The sequence below is a fragment of the Hippichthys cyanospilos genome, chromosome 1 (assembly GCF_059441005.1).
Source record: "Hippichthys cyanospilos isolate Australia breed blue-spotted pipefish chromosome 1, RoL_Hcya_1.0, whole genome shotgun sequence".
Lineage (NCBI taxonomy): Eukaryota > Metazoa > Chordata > Actinopteri > Syngnathiformes > Syngnathidae > Hippichthys > Hippichthys cyanospilos.
In genome coordinates, this window is record NC_142369.1 from 35,347,474 (window position 1) to 35,369,034 (window position 21,561).

The 21,561-nt window shown below is 43.3% G+C and overlaps 2 protein-coding genes across 7 annotated transcripts in view; both read right to left on the minus strand.

Moving 5' to 3' along the window:
• Positions 1-41: 41 nt before the first annotated feature.
• Positions 42-2,870, minus strand: uqcc3 (ubiquinol-cytochrome c reductase complex assembly factor 3). 2 transcript variants are annotated; one of them, XM_088420920.1, is made up of 3 exons: positions 2,590-2,870; positions 558-723; positions 42-482 (listed from the first exon to the last, which is right to left on the minus strand). In XM_088420920.1, exons 1-2 carry the CDS (start codon positions 2,704-2,706, stop codon positions 592-594), a joined length of 249 nt encoding a protein of 82 aa, XP_088277046.1. In that variant the 5' UTR covers positions 2,707-2,870; the 3' UTR covers positions 42-482; positions 558-591. The 2 variants fall into 2 exon arrangements, with proteins under 2 accessions (XP_088277046.1, XP_088277039.1); XM_088420913.1 differs by having other exon boundaries at positions 42-723.
• An 11,691-nt stretch (positions 2,871-14,561) lies between these two features.
• Positions 14,562-21,561, minus strand: part of fkbp15b (FKBP prolyl isomerase family member 15b) — a 69,524-nt gene continuing 62,524 nt past the window's right edge. For all 5 annotated transcript variants that reach the window (XM_088414884.1, XM_088414875.1, XM_088414866.1 and 2 more), the window contains 2 exons: positions 16,606-16,708; positions 14,562-15,182 (listed from right to left, as the gene is read on the minus strand). In XM_088414884.1, coding sequence (XP_088271010.1) covers positions 15,105-15,182; positions 16,606-16,708 — 181 coding nt within the window. In that variant the 3' untranslated portion in view covers positions 14,562-15,104. The remainder of the gene's footprint in view (positions 15,183-16,605; positions 16,709-21,561) is intronic.

Consider the following 21,561-nt stretch of genomic DNA (forward strand, 5'->3'; position numbering starts at 1 on the left):
TTGAAAATAGAACTTTAAAATACATACAATTTTAAAATCAATTTTTGGTAGTCATTTTTTAGATTAGATGGAAGTTTTATTTTTGAATAAAATATATAATACAGCATTTGTTCCAATAACAAAAAAAATTACCATGCATAATATTTAAAAAATACATTTAAGTGCACAGTATTTTGACACATTTGAAATTAACTACCATCAAGTGATAGTAGTTTATTTCAAATCAATCATTCAATTACTCTGTGGATTACAATGTGGATTCTGTCATTTCATCTTGACACTTAAGCTTGATAGACTGCTTGCGTCCTACCTCGAGTGATATCCGTATAAGTAGCATAAGCATGTTAGCCACGTTAATCGCTGTAGTTAGCTGCAGAAGCAGCTCGTGGTGATACAGTGATACTGAACACAACAAACCAGGAAGTGGACGTGATTGGCTACAACAGCCAAAGCGTATGAGTCACATGAAGAGGAAGCGCCCCCTGCAGGCAGCAAATTGCCCATTACTTGACAGTGGCAAAACAACCATCTAAGTAATTGTAGTAATCATCACGTGCCTGTAGATTTAAGCAACATCACTACAGGTCAAGTCTATTTTGAAGATACACCCAATCCTCTTGCAAGATTTTCACTCGTTTCAGCAGCCTCCTTGAGTGCCTGCATTACAAGAGCATTCCTTTTCCTTGTCTCCTCCATTCTCATCGGGTTGGACTCAGGCAGATTCTAGGAGTCAGTAGGCACAAACATACAATAAGAAATTAGTGAGGGAAAACATGAAAGGTGTAGCAGCGCCATTTATCCTATCCCAAATATACTTCTGGGTAGTTTTTTGGTTCATATCTTTTTATGACCATAATTTTTGTAACTTTACATTTACATATATTACGTATATTACATAAACATACATTTGCATATTTTACTTAATATTCTGTTTGAGACAGAATTTAACCTGTTGTGCAAAAACTGTGTGCAGTGCAGTACAATGATCAACAATGATTGAGCAATTTAAGTCTAAAATAAAAACTATTGAGTATTACATATTAAACAAGTGTAAGAAGCTGATTTCATTGTATTTATGTATGGTAATTAGTACTGGTCCTGTGAGGCCAGTGTTTACTTACATTGGGGGGCTCTGGGCCACTGGACCACTTTAATGTTAAACACGGAGAGCAGATATTAAAAGATATTGGCAAATTGTTCTCCATGCCTGTTTTAACCATACAAAATGGACTGTGATGGTCACCAAAGCCTTCTCTAATGGTGTGCACACTATTACTAATAGTACTGATCTATAACCTACATTCCATGACATTCATACAGTGCCAAGAATCTTTTCCAGGGGTGTCCACACATGTACAGCATACGAGCTACTTATAAGATGGCTAAATTAATACTTTAAAAAAATATATGTACAATATATATTGCTGTACAGTGGGGAAAATGTGTTTAATTTACAACCTTTCACTGTCAGTTGTACACAATACAAATCATATGGATGCACCTACAGTATATTTTAAACAACTATTTTTATTTATTATTATTTTATTTATTCTATTGAAGAAAATATCTGGATATATATGGATGATATATGGATGCTCCTATATTTAAAAATAAATTTTTATATTCTATTTCAGAAAATATTTGGATGTATATCCTTTTAATTCATGCAAACGTTTTAGGAAATAAAATGAAGTAAATTCAACGCAACACTTTTTTCAGTGCTTTCACAAATGAACGCATGAAACTATACTGGTTATACATTTGGTGAAGCATGCCACAAGTAGACAGGCTGCCTTGTACTGTATTTCACTCTTTTGTTTTTAAAGAAGCTATTAACTCATTCACTGCCGTTGACAGGCTGCTATAACGGCATCATTTGCGAAGAAAAACATATAAAATAAAGAAAAACATATAAAATATGTTTTTCTTCGAAAATTTAACTACCGCGCTAATTGTCATTTGATTGATTTTCAACAGAAAATTCAGTCAAGTATGTTTTTGTTTAGTTTTATCAAATTAGAGGTACCTCTACTTAAAATTTTGAAACTGCGTGTAAGATCCTCGTTTCGTCATTCTTTACTCAGTGAGGCACTGAGATTTTGATAGATGATATTTTCAGAGGGTGAATGGGGCTTAAAAGGAAGTCCGCGTACATCCCCACATATTGCATTTTATACCGAGAAGAGTAAATATGTTAGTGGCATGTGTTTTAAAACAAAATAGTATTACTATTAAAATGTTCAAATACATTTTGACAGCAAAAATAATTTCATACCTTCGTAAAAAGATTACAAAAACACACACCGCGCCTTAAGTATTTTATTATAATCTCAATATTACATAATCAATATAATCTCCAAACAGTAGGTGACAATGCAGTTTAGCACTAAAACCAGACGCTATTGATTAAACTACAGAAACCACTACAGAAACCAACATATCTGAGTCTTCAGACGCCGGCCGGTCTTTTGTAAATATTGGCGTGACAACATTTACTCTCGATATTATATAGAAGCAATCTGCTAGTACAACGTAACTGACTGGCATTTCTCGGTCCAAATAATGACAGACATGACATTGTACAGTCACCTTGATTATTTCTTTTCGTCTCTCTTCTCCCGGAGCAATGAGCGCCCACATTCCGTAGCCTAAACCCGACAGTGCGACCAGACCGGTCGCGCTCAGGATGGTTCGCATGCTACTCATTGTAGGGTTCCACCGAGATTGAGATCGGTATCAAAATCGTTGAATATCGGATCAACATTTAATTGTATAGTCCGCAGCTTGCAACTTCCCTGTCGTCAGCGTCAGTCGGATACACGAGGCATGGCTCTCCCTCCCATACCCGATTTGCCGCAGATGATGTAAGGCAACTTCCCTATGGAAGCCCCAAAGTGCCAAACTTTAAGAACTAAACACAGCCATTCAATTCATCCATTTTGTGAAGCCACGAGAAGGGTCGCAGGCTTGCTGGTGCCCACCCTACATTTTGAATGACGATTAACGATTATTTGAACAATTTTGATCATCAACATTGTAATATGGCTATTAAATTGTAAAATCTGAGAAAATATGAATCCGCATTTCATATTGATTTAGTCATAATTTTAAAATGAGATACACCCTACATTTCCCACAGTTCAATAAATCTTACCTTTGGCAGATTAGCGATTTAATATCTTACGACATAGGTGTCGAACTCCAGTCCTTGAGGGCTGGTATCCTGCATGTTTTCCAGTTTTCTCTCTTCAACACACCGGTTTCAAATGATTAGCTCATTAGTAAGCTCTGCAGGAACTCGAACATGAGCCTAAGAATTTGAATCAGGTGTATTTGAGAGAGAAACTTTGAAAACATGCAGGATACCAGCCCTTGAGGACTGGAGTTTGAAACCTGTGTCTTATGAAATGAGTTTTGTGGTGGCCGTATTTTCTATGTTCTTGGATGGTATCATTTTGGGTTGGTAGTGGAGTTATGCATTCTGTTCTGGGTTGGCCTTTTGATTAGTCTTTTCACATTCTGGGTTTGTTAGTTGGTGATTTGTTTATGTTTTTAAGTTCATGTTTCTGATCCCTTGGTGTCAGTGTCTTGTTAGTTTTGTTGCGTAGAGAGAGTGTGACTGATCGCGTGCGAGAGAGGGAGGAAGAAGAAAAATGTGGAGTAAAAAGGGCGCATGTGCAGGGAGTTTTTTTCTGAGGAGAACGAGATGACCGTTTAAGTCCGTTTAAGTGCGATGCTGTTCTTGGTTTATTAACAAAAATAAAAGTGACGGTTGAGACGACTCTGCCTTCCCACTCCCATTTGTGCCGACTGCGAGCACCGCTTCGAGCCGTCCTGCGAGGGCTATTTACCCCGACAGGCAAGTCCGGCCCTGGAAATGAGGTTTTCCCCGTATCCTGTGTCTACGGCCACCGGGTGAACAGGAACGGATAACACTGGCGACCATGAAGGGACCCTCACACATCACCAAAAAGGAGTGGTGAGAGCAGTGAACGGGTTAACGAGGCAACCGGGCTAGACAGCTGAAGCTAAGCTAACTTCCGATGGCGGCTCCTCGTTACCCCTGTGAGATGAACGGATTCGAGGATAATGGCCCGCACATGCTGATGAACAAAGTTTCTGGAAGTTACGAGTGGATTGAACGATCTAACATTGAGACCGTGGCAAAATGTGAGCATTACAACCCGTTTATGTGTGATGCAAATTGTAACGTCACACGTGCTAAGGAGGAGGAATTTCTTGCACCACCACCGTTCCACAGGTCAAATCCCTTCCCCGAGGACGTTCGTAAAAGTTGCTTTAAAGGCAACTGTGAGCACGGCTATTCAGCTTCCTCTTCACCCATGAAAGTCCCCTAATCAAATCCATTCACCTCTGCTCATCGAGGTAATATTTTATACAGCATGCCTATCCTTCGCAAGTCAGTGGAATATGAACCAGTTGATACAGTAACCTTGGAAGACCACCGAAGCACCAAAGTCAAGCCGTAACCCTGGTGACTGCATTGAATCAACTGCAATCCACCTGAAGGCTCAAGATAAAGAAATGTGCATAGCTGTGCGTCTGTATGAGTTAGACGTATGTGTTGGACAGTGGGGCCAGGAGACGCGTGTTACCTCTGCACGACAACAATTCCATACACCCTGACGTAAGGCCCCCCCTGCAACCATCAACTGTCGAGACCTTGAGCGGCGTGGGACCAGGATACGTGTCTGTCTCAGGTGACAGTGGACATTTGCAACCGTCAGATAACTGTTGATCTAGTGGTGGCGAATATAGCCTGCAATGAAGTGCTGCTCTGGCATCCTTTTCTTTCCCAAGCTGAAGTCAGCCTTGATTTTGGCTGGCAACGTATCATTCTGTTCGGAGAAGAGGTGCCGTACTACCAAAACGAGGCCAGCTCAAAGCCATTGGCCGTGAGACTAGCCAGAACCGAACCCGGGGTGGCGTAAGTGTCAGTGCACCAATTTCCGGGAACTAGATGCTAAGCCCCACAAAAGGGTTTGTTGAGAAACACATAGTACTTGTTGCCAGAGTCCTGGTCACCACCAAGCCGTCTAGAGTAGTACCAGTTCGGCTCATCAACCCTGGCAACAAAGGCGTGACTATTGAGGAGGGATCCATTGCTAGGATCCTCCAGCCCGTTGAAGCTGTGCAAGCCACCAGTGGGCCTGCAGCCGATGATACTTTTGCCAATCCACTGACTGTCCCTCCACACCTACAGGAACTTTAGCCCAAAGCTCCACAGACCTCAGTTAAGGTGAACAGCTCCGCCTTAAAGGTTAGCTATGCAATTACGGACATGTGTTTTCCACAGGGCCAACAGACCTTGGTCGAACCAGCCTGGTGCAGCATGATATCCTGACCCATCCTGGTGCTCCCGTCAAACAGTCACAGCGGAGAATGATGAAGGAAACAGCAGAATGCGGACCAACAGATCTGCGACAGTCTGCGGAGCGGTGTTGCCCAGCGCAGTCCAACCAGCTGGGCTTCTCCAACTGTTATGGTGCGTAAAAAGGATGGAACATATCGACTCTGCGTCTACTACCAGGCCCTTAATGACCGCGCCATAACCGACGCATATCCATTGCCCTGTATCCAGGACACGCTGGACACAGTCCCAGCTGCCAAGTGATTCAGCACCCTCGATCTTGCATCCGGCTACTGGCAAGTGGAACTGACCCCGAGAGCACGAAAAGCCGCTGCTTTTTGTACCGGAACGGGCCTCCTCGAATGGAACATCATGCCAATTGGTCTTTGCAATGCCCCAGCAACATTCCAATGGCTTATGGACCGTGTTTTAGCCGGCCTGAGTGGGAGACCTGCATGGTCTCTGGACGACATCATTGTGTTGGCCACGGAGGTGGCGGGGATGCTACAACTGTTGGGCAAGGTGTTCGACAGGCTTCAACAAGCCAATTTCAAGCTGAAACCAGCCAAGTGCTGTCTTTACAGATGCTAAGTGTTCTATCTAGGCCACATAGTATCCGAGGAGGGCGTTGCCTCTGACCCCGGGAAAATCCAGAATGTCCAGTCCTGGCCTACACCAACGTCCGTTCAAGAGGTCAGGCGATTCATTGGCCTGGCCTCATACTATCGCCGATTCGTAAAAGACTTCGCTTCAATAGCAGAACCACACCACAACTAAGAAGAATGCCCGTTTCCTATGGCAGGCCGAGCACCAAGCTGCCTTTGACAAGCTCAAGCATCTCCTCACTTCCGCCCCCTTTCTAGGCTACCCGCTCGATTGTGGTGAAATGATGTTACGACACCAATGCCAGTGACGCGGGCATCGGTGCTGTACTGTCTCAGATGCAGCAGGGCGTGGAGCGAGTGCTGGCTTATGGCAGCCACAAGTTGACCAGGACTGAACAGAACTACTGCACCACAAGACGAGAGCTACTGGCCATTGTGGATTTCACGTCACATTTCCGTCAGTATCTACTTGGACAACATTTCAAAGTTCGCACAGATCACAGCAGCCTATGCTGGCTCACCAGAATGAAAGGGTCAGAAGGACAGTTAGCTCGATGGCTTGAGAAGTTTGCGGAGTACGATTTTGAGATAATCCATCATCCTGGTCATGCTCATACTTCACAAAATGGACGGAGGCTATCCTCATCCCTGACGAACGCGCCGTGACTGTTGCCGGGAATGTTGCATCACAGTGGGTTTGCGGCTACGGAATACCTCACACACTACACAGCGATCAAGGACGCAACTTTGAATCTGAAGTGTTCCAAAATATGTGCAGCTTGTTCGGAATTGACAAGACGCACACCACATCGATCCGACCCCAGTCGGATGGGCAAGTTGAGCGTTTTAACGCAACTCTCCAAAAGATTCTGGCTTCCACTGCAGAACATTGCCATTGGGACTGGGACCTCATGGTGCTGTACGCAATCATGGCCTACAGGGCAACCAAGCACAGTGCCACTGGGGTTACGCCAAACTTCATGATGTTTGGCAGAGAAATGAGTGAACCAGTAGACCTGGTAGGTCCCGAGTTCATGACACAGATGCGTGAGCGACTGGAGCTGGCCCACCAGGTTGCTCGAGAGGCCTTGGGCGAGAAAGTTATGCGTGCAAAAAGGCAGAATGACAAAAACTGTTGCACATGCAGTACAAGGTTGGTGACTCGGTGTGGTATCTGGTGAAAGGTACCCGTCATGTCCGGAACCGAGTGAAGAAGTTTCTGCCGTCATATGAGGGGGCATTCTTCATCCTTGGACACTTGGATGACCTTTTGTACCGCATCCATAAAAATCCTAGCTCCGATTGAAAGTCGTCCACCATGATCAGCTAAAACCTTACCGTTGCTGTGAGCCTATGGATAATGCCTGGGTCCTGGACCAAGCCCGAGAGTGGGCGCCCATTGAGGTTCCTGCACCCACTCTGGAGGGTGACCTGAATGATATTGAGTTGCGTTTGCGGGAGTTGTTCTCACAGGCTGGCGAAGGCTGCATCAACACCACTTCTGTGCCTGCATCTGGCCCTGCTCTGGGCGTACTCATTCTATCACCTCCTTCCCATGTAGACCATGACAATGGTGAGGGTGTGGTGGGTGAGCCCCAGCAACCGGGCCCACAAGTTCGACGCCAGGCGCCTAACCGTTACGGTACCTGGGTCATTTAGTTCAAGTTTACGGTCGGATTGTTTGCAATTATATATATATATATATATATATATATATATATATATATATATATATATATATATATGGTTGAATTTTTTTTCCTGGCGTTCCTGGCGTTTTAATTCCAGAGGCTACGCGGAACGCGTCTTTCTCCGTCCAGACAGAGGTTTTCTCTGCCACTGACTCATTCTTACTTCGCAGCATGGCACGCCTGGGTCCTGGGTGCCTCACTGCCAATGCTCGGCCGAGTTCGTCTTCGTCCGGCATGATGCCCACTAGGGTCCGCTGCGCCCCCTCTACGACAGGCCATTTAAGGTCCTCGGGCGAGGGGGACAAATCGCTGGTCCTGGACATGGGCGACCGACCCGAGACTGTTTTGATTGAAGCAGTGAAGCAGGCTCACATGGACATTTCCAGGCCAGTGGATTTGGTTGGGAGGCCTCATCGAGGTCGCCCGCCTGAGCCCCCTTCTTCGGACGCAGCTGGCCCCGCTTTGTTTGACCCGGTTCCGCCTGACGTTGGTTCAGTGGATTGTTCTTCGGCAACCCCTCTTTCCCCTTTCGCGCCTGAGGTTGTAACGCGTAGCAGTCGGGTCATTGTTCCTCCCAGGCGCAGGGATTTTGATTATGGATGAATTCTGGGGGGGCCTGTGTAGTGGGTCATACATAATTCACCCACGGAACTGTGGTTGGGAACAAGGGTTCAAGGGGGAACAATAATACGGAGGGAATATAGAAGTTAGAGGCACATGTTGAGGAGTAATTGAATGACACGTTTGTGTACCGATGTTGGTGAATGTCATTAAAAACACAGCTGTTGGAATTCACGTTGACTCCGCCCCCCTCTCTGCATCCAAACCGCTACAATATATCATATATTGATTGATTTTTTTTTATTGAACATATATATAATAGGCACAATAAAATAAAACGTGAGAACCAACAACAAACACCAAAAAGAAGCAAATAAAAGAATTGTCACTATATGTTCAGTTCAATTAAATGTGCTATATATGTTCAAAAGGAACTAGGAAGAAGTATAAAACGTATCTGGTCCAACTCCTTGTATTATGTTATTGAGATATTGATATATTGTTTCACATCACAAAAACACTCATATGAAATCAGACCTTTATCCTTAGAATCACAATTTTCCAAAATATTAGAAAAACTTTTTACTAACAGACTAGATAAAGTCATAAACATCAAGTGCTCACTGAAGAACAGTATGGATTTAGATCCAAGAGATCGACATCACTGGCCCTAATTGATTCAGTTGATGACATTTCAAATGCAATAGATTTACAACAATATATTGTTAGAATATTTATTGATCTAAGAAAGGCATTTGACATGGTACATCATGAAATATTATGCAATAAACTAGACAAGTATGGTATTAAGGAAAAGCGCTAGAATGGATCAAAAGCTACTTAACGAAAAGGAAGCAATTTGTGAAGTTGGGTCTAATGGGTCGGATTGCAGGATGTAGGATGGGGGCGTGTAAGACCCCTCAGTTGGGTGACACCTGCTCAGAGTGTTTGGACATTACCTGCGGTGTCCCTTAGGGGTCAGTATTGGTACGTAAACTCTTATATATGCAAGGTATCACAAACTTTTACGATGGTTTTGTTTGCAGATGATACTAATATTTTTTTGTTCTGGGAGTGGCTTATCCACAGAAATAAGACTAATAAATAATGAATTAATTAAAGGTGTGGTTGGACAGGAATAAATTGTCCTTGAATTTGAGCAAAACAAAAATGATACTTTTTAGCAATCATCGAACTCATAGAACTAATTTGGAACTAGATATACAGCTGGAGGGAGTGGGTATTGAAAGAGTAAATGAGGTTCGATTTTTAGGGGTGATGATAGATGAAAAGATCAGCTGGAAATCATGTTAAATATGTACAAGTAAAAAGTTCAAGATGTATTGCAGTATTAAATAAAGCTAAACAGGTACTTGATCAGGAATCACTCCGCATTCTATATAATTCACTTGTTCTTCCGTATCTCATTTACTGTATTGAAATTTGTGGCAACAATTAGCACAAAGCAATTTGCAATCATGTCCACTGGATGGTATTAGCAGACTTTATGTGATACTCAAATGCTGGATGTCGGTTTTCATTTATAAATGCCTGGCTAACACGTATCATTCATTTATACGTTGAAGACGGTTTCATTAACGTGTCTAAATTTCATCTGTAACATACACTACAAGTAAAACAAAGTATTGGTGAGCTTGATTTTATTATAATACAGCTTTAAAAAAACTATCTTGCATTTCCTGGCCAAGTATCAATCAGAGAAAGCAAGCACATTTGTTGTGCGCCCATTGCTTACTTGAAAGATTGAACTCCTTGCAGTGGAAACACATCCGGGATATCTCTTATCAGCAAGCCAATTTCTTTATGTAAAACATATTTAAAAAGCAAAATATCCAAAAATCTCTTCACACTTAATTCTAAACATTACTTGTAACTTTTGGGCAGCGAGGTTGTGTTCAGTAAGCATTTTGGTCCATGAAACCAGGACTATGAAAGGGTGATACTACAAAGACCTCTCCAGTAACCCAGTTTATTCACTCAACTGAACATATTTCTCCACTGCTTGGTGGCGCTGCAAAGTGACTATTGTTACATTGACTGTTGAGCGATTGCAATTTGTACTCTAGAGAATCAACAAAATACCAGACAAACATACAAGTCGGTTGACTATATTGTAATTCAGTTTGCAAAAAAGGGCATGGTGAAGTGATGGCCATCTGACGCAATGTCCATTCCGACAACTGATAAAAATTGCACTTCCAACATTCTTAATCCTCAGCTCTTTTTTAGCATTCCCATCATTTGTCGGTTGTCGGAAAAAGGGCATCTGTCAGTGCTGACGAAGTGTCCATCCCTTGTGGCCGTCGTGCACCAGTGTCCTCCCCTCAACAGCCATGACCCAAAGTTGGCAATTGTGCTAGCAAAAGTTGCTGTTACTTTCTAGCGTCTGGAGCTCCAGTGCTGTAGGCCAAGGCTTTAGCCAAAGCTGTGACAAATAAAGCTTTGTTTACAAGTGGAAAGCATCATAGTATGTTGGTTAAATATGAATTAAGCAATAAAATACATCTGTTTTAATCCATCACAGGGGGCAGCCAGTTTACCACTTGCTATCAACGAAAACACCATCACAGTATTTAAAGGCTATAAGTATATTTTCTGAGGGAAATGGCAAAAGATGAACAAAAAAATCTCAAGTCACTCAAGTGAAATATTTTTAAAACATAGGCCTAATTGAAAAATAAATTGGTAGTATTTTTTTTTATATATTTAGGTTGAATCGGATTAATCCCATGTGGTATTTCTTTTACAGGTGTACCCACTGTCCAGACCTACCTGACAGAATCACCTTTGGCCTTCACCTTCCATACATGATCTGGTGCTTTGGTTCACCTGTAGACCCTGAGTTGGGGTCTTGACACCTCCGTACAGACCATGTGTAGTAGTTGTGCCATGCATAGAATGTAACGCTAAAAATTACATTGTCACACTCTGGCTGGAGTCCACTCCGCAGATGTAAATTGATAACTCGGCAATGTCAGAAGAGTTGTGCTATTATCCACAGTGTGGAAATATGCAATGAAATCTTTTTCCTTTTTTCACAAGCTGCTCTTTCAGATTGATGGACATACTCAGCAACAGTGTTTCTGCTCAGGCTCACATGAAAAAAAAAAGTTGCCTTTTGTATGGGAAAAACTGCATCATAAACTTTAAATGTTTTCAATAAAATCACTGTAAACAGTTGGGCTGATTTCATGAGTTCTTCTGCCACAATAAAACTGGTCTTGACAGTTCTGCTCTATTCCTCTCCTTACCTTCTGCTTTGTTGTCTTTGCCGTGTGCTATCTGCTGTGTCAACTACCATTATAGTCTCCTGCAATATTTTATTCCAAATCTAATCATGTAATTGGTCAACTGGGCTCTCGACTGTATTGACGGATTTTCTCAAAGAGAAAAGTCTGGGGGTAGTATTCCCAGTCCTCTGAGATAGCCGGCTCTGAATACACAACCACAGTGAAGGTGGTGTGTCTATCAATCCTGTCCGAAGAGTACTGTATGTGGGGAACACCCACATTATTGGAATTTTGTTAACAGATTCTCACCTTATTGGAGCAGGTGGACAACTGGTTCATCGCAAAATTTTCCAGACAGGTGCAGCTGGATTTGACAATAAGCTGCCGGTCTTCTTTGGAGGCATTTGGGCCAGCGTACAACTCTTGAATTCGCATGCGAGTGGATCCAACCGCAATTTGGGAGGCGGTAGTAGGATCCTCGTGCGGAACGTCTGTCACTGCGGAGAAGTTGGCCGCTAATTGGAGCCCCTTTCAAAGTCTCATGCTATGGACTCATGTCGGCCTGCTCCCGAAAACAAACTGTTATCAAACTTTCTCACCTGGATAGGATATTTTTGAAGACTCCTGACCCACCCTCCTCCTACCAAGTGCCTCTGGACTGATCAACAGACTGGACCTTCTCCAACTAGGACAGTATGCTTGGTGTATAAGCTGAAAGATGCAAACACTTACACAGACACCATATTAAGCATCATAACTGAACACCTCTGTCATTCCTGAATTCAACCTGCGTGACGTGACTGCCGCTTGAGGAAACGCCACAATTGGCTCCTTCTGGTGGGACCACATCATACCCCACCACTCCTACCCTAGTCACTCACATGTTGTGTGAGATATTTTTTAGTGTCGATTTGTTGACATGTGCAGGGATTTTTTTCTCTTTCCTCCATCACCACCTCACGTGACCTTATCATTGCTAGGGTCTCGGAGCACTCATCGTAGCGCATCCCGACGGGCTTTGCCGTCTGTCTCCCTCTGTCAGTCAATTGTATTTTATGTTTCTTGGACAGTTTAAGCTTGTTAAGTCAAAAGTCCATATCACCCACACCCACAGTGGATTCAGGTGTGTATAACTGAGTAGAATCTTTTGAATTAGTCATTAATTATTTTAGGGTCAGATGAGATATTCACCATCATCAGTTTTTATAGCCGGTATCAATTGTCTTGCTCTAACTCCACATAGCTGATAAGCTAAAATTTTACCCGCCTTCTACCCATGTTCATAATAAAACACTTTTAGTCCTCATCAAACAACCTTGAACTTGACGAGTGGAACTTATATTAAATTCAGTCTGCAGCCTCAAATTTTCTTTATACGAAGATGGCGATCGGGCATATTGTCTGTCTATATCCAGGATTTGATTGGAAGGGTCCTGTTTCTGCATCATGGATTTCCTCTTAAATGACACAAACGAAATTATTTCCCCCCCTGAGAAAACACTTCATAGCCTCCCAAATAGTATTGCAGGACATAGCTGGGGCTCTATTTTCGGTCAAAAAAAGTTTTATTTTGGAGGATATAACTGGTACGAATTCCTCGTCCGTAAGCAACAGTGAATCTAGTCTCCGACGTCTTCTGGTCCTATTGCAGTCCAGAAACGACATCTCAAGAACAAGGGTGGTGTGATCTGAAATTATGATACTTTCATATGGGCAAGATCCGAGATTTGAAAGCAACAAGTTATCAAAAAAAAAAATAGTCAATACAAGTGTAAGTGTGATGTACATGAGGAAAAAAAATTGTAGTCCCTACCATTCGGATGCAGAAAGCGATATGGGTCAGTGAGACTGGGTCAGTACAAAGCTGATTTGTTCAGGCTGACGGTCTTGGAGGAGGGGCGATCCAATGAAGCGTACATAAAACAATTAAAATCCACCCCCCAAATTAAAGAATGCAAAATTAGACCCAGGAACTTAGAAAAAAACATTTTGAAAAAATTTAACATTGTCAAAATTGGGTGCATAAACATTGACCAATGCCACAAGTTTATGACCCAGCCTACCTGATCCATTGATAAATTGTCCATTATTATCAGAAATAACATTGGAATGTACAAAAGGTACGTTTTGATCAATCAAAATAGCTGCACCCCTGGATTTGCACTGAATTTAGAATGAATTCCCCAAAACTTCCATGAGGAGCTCGGGGGAAAAGGCGGTGGGCTGCGGTCCCTCTCTGGATTCCGGCAGGCCTACTATTAGAATATTCTGACTTCTGTTTCTCCCTTCGAGATCAGAACGTTTCGACTTCCTCAGCCAACTCCGATGTAAGAGCTTCCAGTTGATCCAAGCGTTGGCTAACTTCGTTAGCGTTTGACTCGAGATTGGTAATACGTTGTGCATGTCCCAAAACCATTGCTTGTATTGCATCCAATTTGCCCTCCAGCATTGCGAATGATGATTTAAAATCAGCTGCGAGATGTTCCCGAAACTTCTCAAGCAATTCTGCAACCTGTGTCGTTACCAATGCTCCAGTAGCATCGGAAGACAAGCTAGCGCTAGCCAAGTTCGCCGTCGGCTGACCTCTCCTACTATCCTTGGTCGATTTCGACATTGTTCAGCGAACAGTTATGTCTCCAAAGTTGATAAACTTTTAACAATAAGAAGTGTAGACTTTGGCTGTGGGGGACAGACAGAGAGAAATTGCACAGTTTGCGGGAGCCCTAAACTTGCTGCCTACTGCATTGCTCACCTCCCCGCTCCATTTTGTTTTTGATTGCATCTATTTTTGTTGTTTTTTTTTAATGTGATTAAATTTTTCATTTGCAGTTTTTTTTTTTAAATGCCCTTATTACTCTGTAGCAATCTGTGGGTTGCAGAGCGTTTGCCGACACCGTAGTAAGTAGCTGTCTCCCTTTATTCGAAGCATGCAAATGAAGCAGCCAGGTCATGTTAACTGCTAAAGTGAAAATAAAGCAAGGTGGAACGCTCACCCCACAGTTTGTGGATGAGTGGGTTTGTACACTTTCATTTGTTTATTTAAAAATTTTTAGTCAAATTGTACTGCACATTAGTCACAGTAATGGTGTAAATACGTTTTTTAATTTTGTTTTTTTTTAGATCCTAAAAACTTGGGATTTTGAATTGGTGCGTGTTATCATTTGCGAGTTCCTGTAGACCCCCATGGTGAAACTTCAGTAAATAAAGCAAGGCGGAATGTCCAGCCTGCAGGTAGTGTACAGTATAAGTGGGGTAGCAAACTTTTATCATTATGTTCTTTTTACTATAGGGAATTAATTTAAGTGTACTGTTTATAAATTACAGCAATGGTGGAAGAAGGTTTTTCAAATTTAAGTTTTAAAACTTGTTTTTTAGATCCAAAAACTTGGGTGTAAATTGGGGTGTGTACACTTTCTATATAGTATCCACAGTATAGCAAACAGATGAGACAAAAAAAAAAGCTATTGTTATTCAGAATCTTAAGTTTTCTTCTCAAATGAAAACCAAGTACTTTTGGTCAATTTTCTAGTGTACTGCGGCAGTCACAGGAATTATTATGATGTCAGACATCAGTCCAGCATGAGCAGAGGCAGGCTCTCTGCATCACTTAGGTTTTCATCATATTTTAACTGAGCCAGTCAGGATCATCATCCTCATTATGATCATCAAAAAGTGGAGCTGGTGGTGGACACCCCTTCAAGCTCTGAAAACCAAACCAAAACAAAGATATTACACTCATGACCCTAATATTGGTAAAGACAGAGTGCAAAACTGTTTACTAAAGTATTAACACTTTGCATCACACAATTACTGTATGTTGAACTCAGCTCATTGGCATTTGTCAATTTGTCATTTGTCAACCATTGGCATGGTTAAAAAGAAAAAAAGCAGTTTCAACTGCATCATTGTGAAGGGAATCAAATATTAAGTTGTTATCATTGTGTGCTTATTTCTTGTCTAGAATAATGTGCATTGTTATCCATCTATGCAATTCTATTTCATCTCGACCCAGTCCTTAGATAGAGCGGTTGACGCAGGAAAATGTGAGCCGGGACCTTGGCCCAGCTGTTGGTGGCTTCCGGCTGGCTGTTTTGTTATGTCTTGTAATGTGCAATGCTTTGCTGAATGAATAAAAAGCAAGCGGAGACGCTTGAGCGACAAAAAATTCTGTTGGCAACGCATGAGAATATACGCCAAGCTTTTTTTCCCTTTGCCTGGGCAGAGAAAAGTCAATCTTGGCTGGTCTGAGTTATTCTTTTGCTGCTTAGCAGCTAAGCTTGTCCTAGTCTTCTTTTAGAGATTTTTCTGACATTCTAAAGACAAGAGTGCAAAACTGTTTACTACTGTATTAAGACTTTGTATCACACAATTATGTTGAACTCAGATCATTGGCATTTGTAATTCATGGTTTAGAACAGTGGTTCTTAACCTGGGTTTGATCGAACGCTCGGGGTTCGGTGAGTCGGTCTCATGGGTTCGGTGGAGCCTCTGCCGCACCCTCAGTCTAGTCTGCAGTTAGTGGGCACAGTCATTGAAAGCGTCCTGCTCTGAGATTTCCTACCGGTCCGCTTTGAGGTCGCTGGTTTATGCAACAGAGAGAGACCTCCCTATCAGACCGCTTGGAGAGGGCTGTATATGTGTCTGAGTGAGACTCCCTATCGGTCCGCTTTGAGAGCGCTGGATAAGCAGCAGAGTGAGACCTCCTTCTCAGTCGGGACCACACACCGGAATTAGCCTGTTATCTCTCGAGCGCCGATCCAGGCAAATAAGCTCCTGCGGCCGGCGATCTAAAGGGTCGATATATTTGCGGCCGGCGATCGACCCGTACAGACTCACGACGTGGCGGCGGGGAACTGGTACTTTTACCCACTGTGTTGGTTTTGTTATTTGAACAAGGTGATATTAATGCACAATTCATTTTGTGCACCAGTAAAAAAAATAATATTTTATTTTTTACTAAAGAAGGGTCCGGTAAACGAGCATATGAAACTGGTGCTGTTTGGTGCCTCCAACAAGGTTAAGAACCATTGGTTTAAAAAAATAAATACATAAATAAAAAAAAGCAGTTTCAACTGCATCATAGAAACAAAAAAAATAAATGACAGACATCTGTAGCTCCTGCTCACCTGCTCATCGTCTTCCTCGAAAACTGGACGTGAAGTGAATTTGTCAATGGCACTGTTCAGTAACATGGTCTCTCTGTTTTCCTTAAGCAATTCCTCAGTCAGACTGACAAAATAGAATCATGGAGACATGTTTAGCATTAGTGATAACTTTAAACAGTTGATAAACAGTATTTATCTTCAGTTCATCAAGCACAACTCTTTTGCTACATTCACGCTGCAGAGCTTAAAGCTCAAGTCTGATATTTTGGAGAAATTTGATTTTTTCGTTAGGTCGCCCACATTTCCAAATAGCTTCGACCTACTGTCTATGTGACCAGTGTGTGAATGCTAAACGGCCTAAAACTGCACGTTGAGGACACGATGATGTGACAACACAGCCGGCATGCTTAAGGATACTGTTTATTTAGCTACGAAGAAACAAATGAGAAGAATACCCCCCAGAGTTTGCGAGAGCGAGAGCGGAAGAAGACTTATCGGTTGAAATAATGTTAATGAGTGGACCGGAAATTACTACGATTATAGAGAGCACAGCACAAGAAAACACCACAGCAATTGGCACAAGCCTTGCCAAAGCAATGGGCCACAAACTGCACATATGTGGCTGCAGATGGAGAAAAGTAACCTCTATTCGGGGTTTGAGGATTCACCAGGGATTGAAAAACTGCTTGAGGGAAGAGGGTTGGGGGCCTCGCATTGACCACTTCTTGCAAAATGAGTCAAAAAAGGCAAATGAAGTTCACCAACTGGATGAAAACCACTGTTTGGAGAGCATCAGCACCCCTGCCACGGAAGACTCAAACATCAAACCAGCGGCAAAACAACCATCAGTAGTGGATCCCACCCAAAGTCCCAGACCTGCAGTAGAGCAGAGACTGCCAGGTCACAAACTGCGTGTGAAGTGGCCCGGTGCTGCAGAAAAGAAGCTGTGGGCAACAGTGAATAATGACCTGACCCGGTCCCTCGAACAACTCCAAGGCACCATGGAGAAGAAGATGGAAAAAATGGGTCTTGTAATGTGCAATGCTTTGCTGATGCACATTGTACTATTGTCAAAGGGTGCTAAACAAGCTCCCACTCCATCAGTATACAGGAAGCAACAAGAGATCAAAGGCCTCATTTAAGAACGGCGGCAACTCAAGAAACTTTGGAAAAAAGTCTCGGAGGTGGAAAAGGAGGGACTATGTACCCTTCAAGCTGACATCAAAACTCGGTTGGCGTCCCTTCGCAGAGTGGATAACTTACGGAAACGAAGGAGGAAGAAAGAACAGACAAGAACAAAATTCTACAAAGATCCCTTCAAGTTCTAAAGACCCTCTTCACCAAGGAATGGAGTTTTAAAAACATCAAAGAAAGATCTAGAGAAGCACCTGAGAGCCACCCACTCGGACACAAGGTGCCATGAACATCCAGCCATTCCTCAAGACATTCCACCAACTGACCCCCCGGAACAACAATGTGATACTAGCCCTCCAACATGGAAGGAGGTGGACAAGTTTGTCCATCGGGCGAGATCAGCATCCGCTCCTGGACCAAACCGAGTCCCATAAAAGCTGTATAAAAATGCACCAGATGTATGTAGGTTTCTCTGGAGCCTAATGAGGTCGGTGTGGCAGAAGAGTTCCATTCACAAAATATGGCGTAGGGCAGATGGGATCCTTACCCCAAAGGAGAAAGACGCAGCAGACATCAGTCACTTCTACCCCATTGCCTTGCTCAACGTGAGGGCAAGATATTCTTTGGAGTGATCGCACAAAGGATGGCTGAGTACCTGCACAAAAATGGGTATTTGGATACAGCTGTCCAGAAGATTGGAATACGGGGCTTCTCGGGGTGCCTGGAACATACCAGCATGATCTGGCACCAGATCCAGAGAGCAAAACTGGAGAAAAGGGACGTCCATGCAATCTTTTTGGATCTTGCGGATGCCTTCAGCTCGGTGCCCCACGAGATCCTCTGGATTGCCTTCAAGTTATTCAACATCCCAGAGACACTCACTACACTGTTCAAGGATTACTTTCAGGACCTGCAGTTCAGCTTCTCTACGCCTGAATTTACCACCTCATGGCAACAATTGGAGGTAGGCATTATAGCCGGATGCACCATTTCTCCTTTAGCCTTCACCCTGGCAATGGAGGGCATTATCCGAGCTTCAAAAGGGGTAGTTGGAGGACAAAAGATTGGCTCCTGCCAGCGCCTCCCTCCCCTCAGAGCCTACATGGATGACATTACCATACTTACTACCACCATTCAATGCACCAGGGGGTTACTCAGAAAACTCGAGGAGAAAATCATGCTGGAAAGATTAAACCAACAAGTCACGCAGCATTTCGGTGGTGTAGGGAGTGCTGGCTGACCTCCAGTTCTTCATCGGAGATGACCCAATTCCCACTGTATCTGAGCAGCCAGTCAAAAGCCTAGGAAGGCACTAGGATGCAAGATTGAAAGATAAAGACCAGGTTAAGAAGCTCTTCAATAACATCAATGCAGGCCTACTGGCTATTGGCAATACCCAACTTCCTGGGAAGCTTACATTGGCTACTGGGCGAAAGTGGTGACCAGCAAGAGGAGTGGAGGAGGCAACAACAGCTCTCAGACATGCTGACATTGTGGGGATTGCTCAGCAAGGAAGAGGAGACCTTGGGCTAACAGTCAGCCGGCCAGCGTGGAGAAGTGCCACTGCACCAGTACAAAGGAAGATGGTCGTGGAGGAAGTGCGGCGTCAGGAGGAGGCAACAAGATGGGCCAAGGCTGTTGCCCTCTACAAACAAGGTCTGTGGACGTGATGGGATAGTGTTGAAAGGGGGAAAGTGAACTGGAGGGATGTATTGACTATGGATGCGAGGAGATTGAGCTTCACCATCAAAACCACCTACGACATTCTTCTAACACCAACTAATCTTAACCAGTGGTTCGGCAAAGATCCTGCATGCGTCCTGCGCACCAAGCCAGCCTCCATAAGACACATACTCACAGGGTGCAAAACTATTCTCACTCAAGGATGGTACACTTGGTGCCACAACCAAGTGTTGAAGAGCCTTGTTTCCCACTCAGTAGGGAAAACAAACTAACGTTAACACCTTTCCACGGCGAACACCTAAGACCTCTTAGGGAACTGACTTTGTCCACAAAGGGGCCACAGCTGCCAGGAACATCACTACACTATCAGATAGAAGACAGCTGTCCCCAGCACGTGACTGGAAGATGCTGGCAGATGTTGGCAAACAGCTGGTGTTCCCCTCAGAGATCGCCACTACCACCTTGAGGCCTGAGCTGGTGCTCTAGTCCCCTTCCATACAGAAGGTATACATAATTAAACTCACTGTACCATGGGAAGACTCCATAGAGGAGGCATATTAGTGGAAAAACCTGTGGTACTTCGAATTGGCTGCTAAACTTGACATCGCGGCTGGAATGCTGACGTCCGGCCCGTTGAAGTGGGGTGCAGAGGCTTTGTGGGAACACCTTACACATGACTTTTGAGGGACTTGGGAGTCAGGGGACAGAGCCATTGCACAGCCGTCAAAGCCGCGTCAGAAGTAGCTGAAAGAAGCAGCCAGTGGCTATGGCTGAAGACAAATGACCCCAGTTGGGCCCCCAAGTAGCTTTAAAACAAGGCAACTGCTAATTGAGCTTGGGACGCAAGCTCAGGTCTGATCACGCTTGCAGCTGGCTGCCTCTGGAGAGGGTGTATAGTGTTAAAGGCCGAAACACCAAATGACCCAGTGGAACACTACTGATGATGCGTACCCATAAATTCATCCCTTCAAGTTTTCCACCAACCATTTACGAATTTCATCAATTGCATGTGCCGCACAAGAATATTAACATCCCATTCTGTGTTTCTGGAAATGGACCACGATGGATGGCTGAATGGGAGTACCTGGCGATGTTCAAATGGCTGTTTCACCAGCATATTTTCAATCTGTCACATTGAACTCTTTCAGTGCCATGTACGAGAATTCTCGACTTGTAAAATACTCAGAAACATTAAAATATGTTGTTTGTTGATTTAAAAAATTGCTATTTGCGATTGGTATGGCATTGTTGCGTTTATAAACACACAAAAAAATGCTGTATTGAAGGTAGGTGTCCCGGGGTGATGACATATGAGCTGTGTGTGTGGAATAAACGTTTTTCGGCTGTGCTAGAAATTTTCGGCTAGAAATACAAGTCAAACCCCCCCCGCACGGTATTGAAAAGCTACATCATCACCCTAGGACACCTCCCTTCAATAAAGATTTTTTTGTTTTGTGTTTTTCTCAATACAGCGTCTACAGTAAACCGTACGCACAGATTACTAAACTGAGCAAGCAACTAAACCGTACAAAAGGATTACTAAACTGAGCAAACGGATTACTAAACCATTCAAACAGATTACTAAACAACCGTGTGTACGGAATAGGGCAAATATGTTTTTATACTCTGGCACCAGGAGGGCTCCGTAGCTTCATGAACAAGCAGAGTCATCTTAAAAGTAAAAACTAAATAAGCATTAGCCCATTACTAAACAACTTCATAAACTAATATGTGTGTTTGTAAACGCAACTACGCCATACCAATCCCCTCTCGCCCCCCAGCTCATACGTCATCACGCTGGAACACCTCCCTTCAATATAGCATTCCACCCCCCCCATACAGTGTCGACAGTAAATCGTACGTACAGTTTGTTAAACTGAGCAAACGGATGACTAAACTGTGCATACGGATTAGTGCAAAAAAAAAAAAAAAAATGAAGCTTACCACTAAATTGAGATGAAGTAGCAAGACGCTCAGTTTAATGGCTTTTGAGACATCACATTGGGCTTGCTGTTGTATCATTTAACATGATTGATATATTAGGCGTACCGGGCTATAAGGTGCACTGTAAATGGTAAATGGACTTTCACTTATATAGCGCTTTTCTACCTTGGGTACTCAAAGCGCTTTACACTAACTAGTCATTTACCTACTGATGAC

Bases quoted from the DNA above. Each gene is read 5' to 3' on its own strand.
- uqcc3 (XM_088420920.1), bottom strand. From the start codon at position 2,706: ATGAGTAGCATGCGAACCATCCTGAGCGCGACCGGTCTGGTCGCACTG. The intron at 724-2,589 runs GTGACTGTACAA...ACTGACTCCTAG, and splicing joins GACGAAAAGAAATAATCAAG to AATCTGCCTGAGTCCAACCC.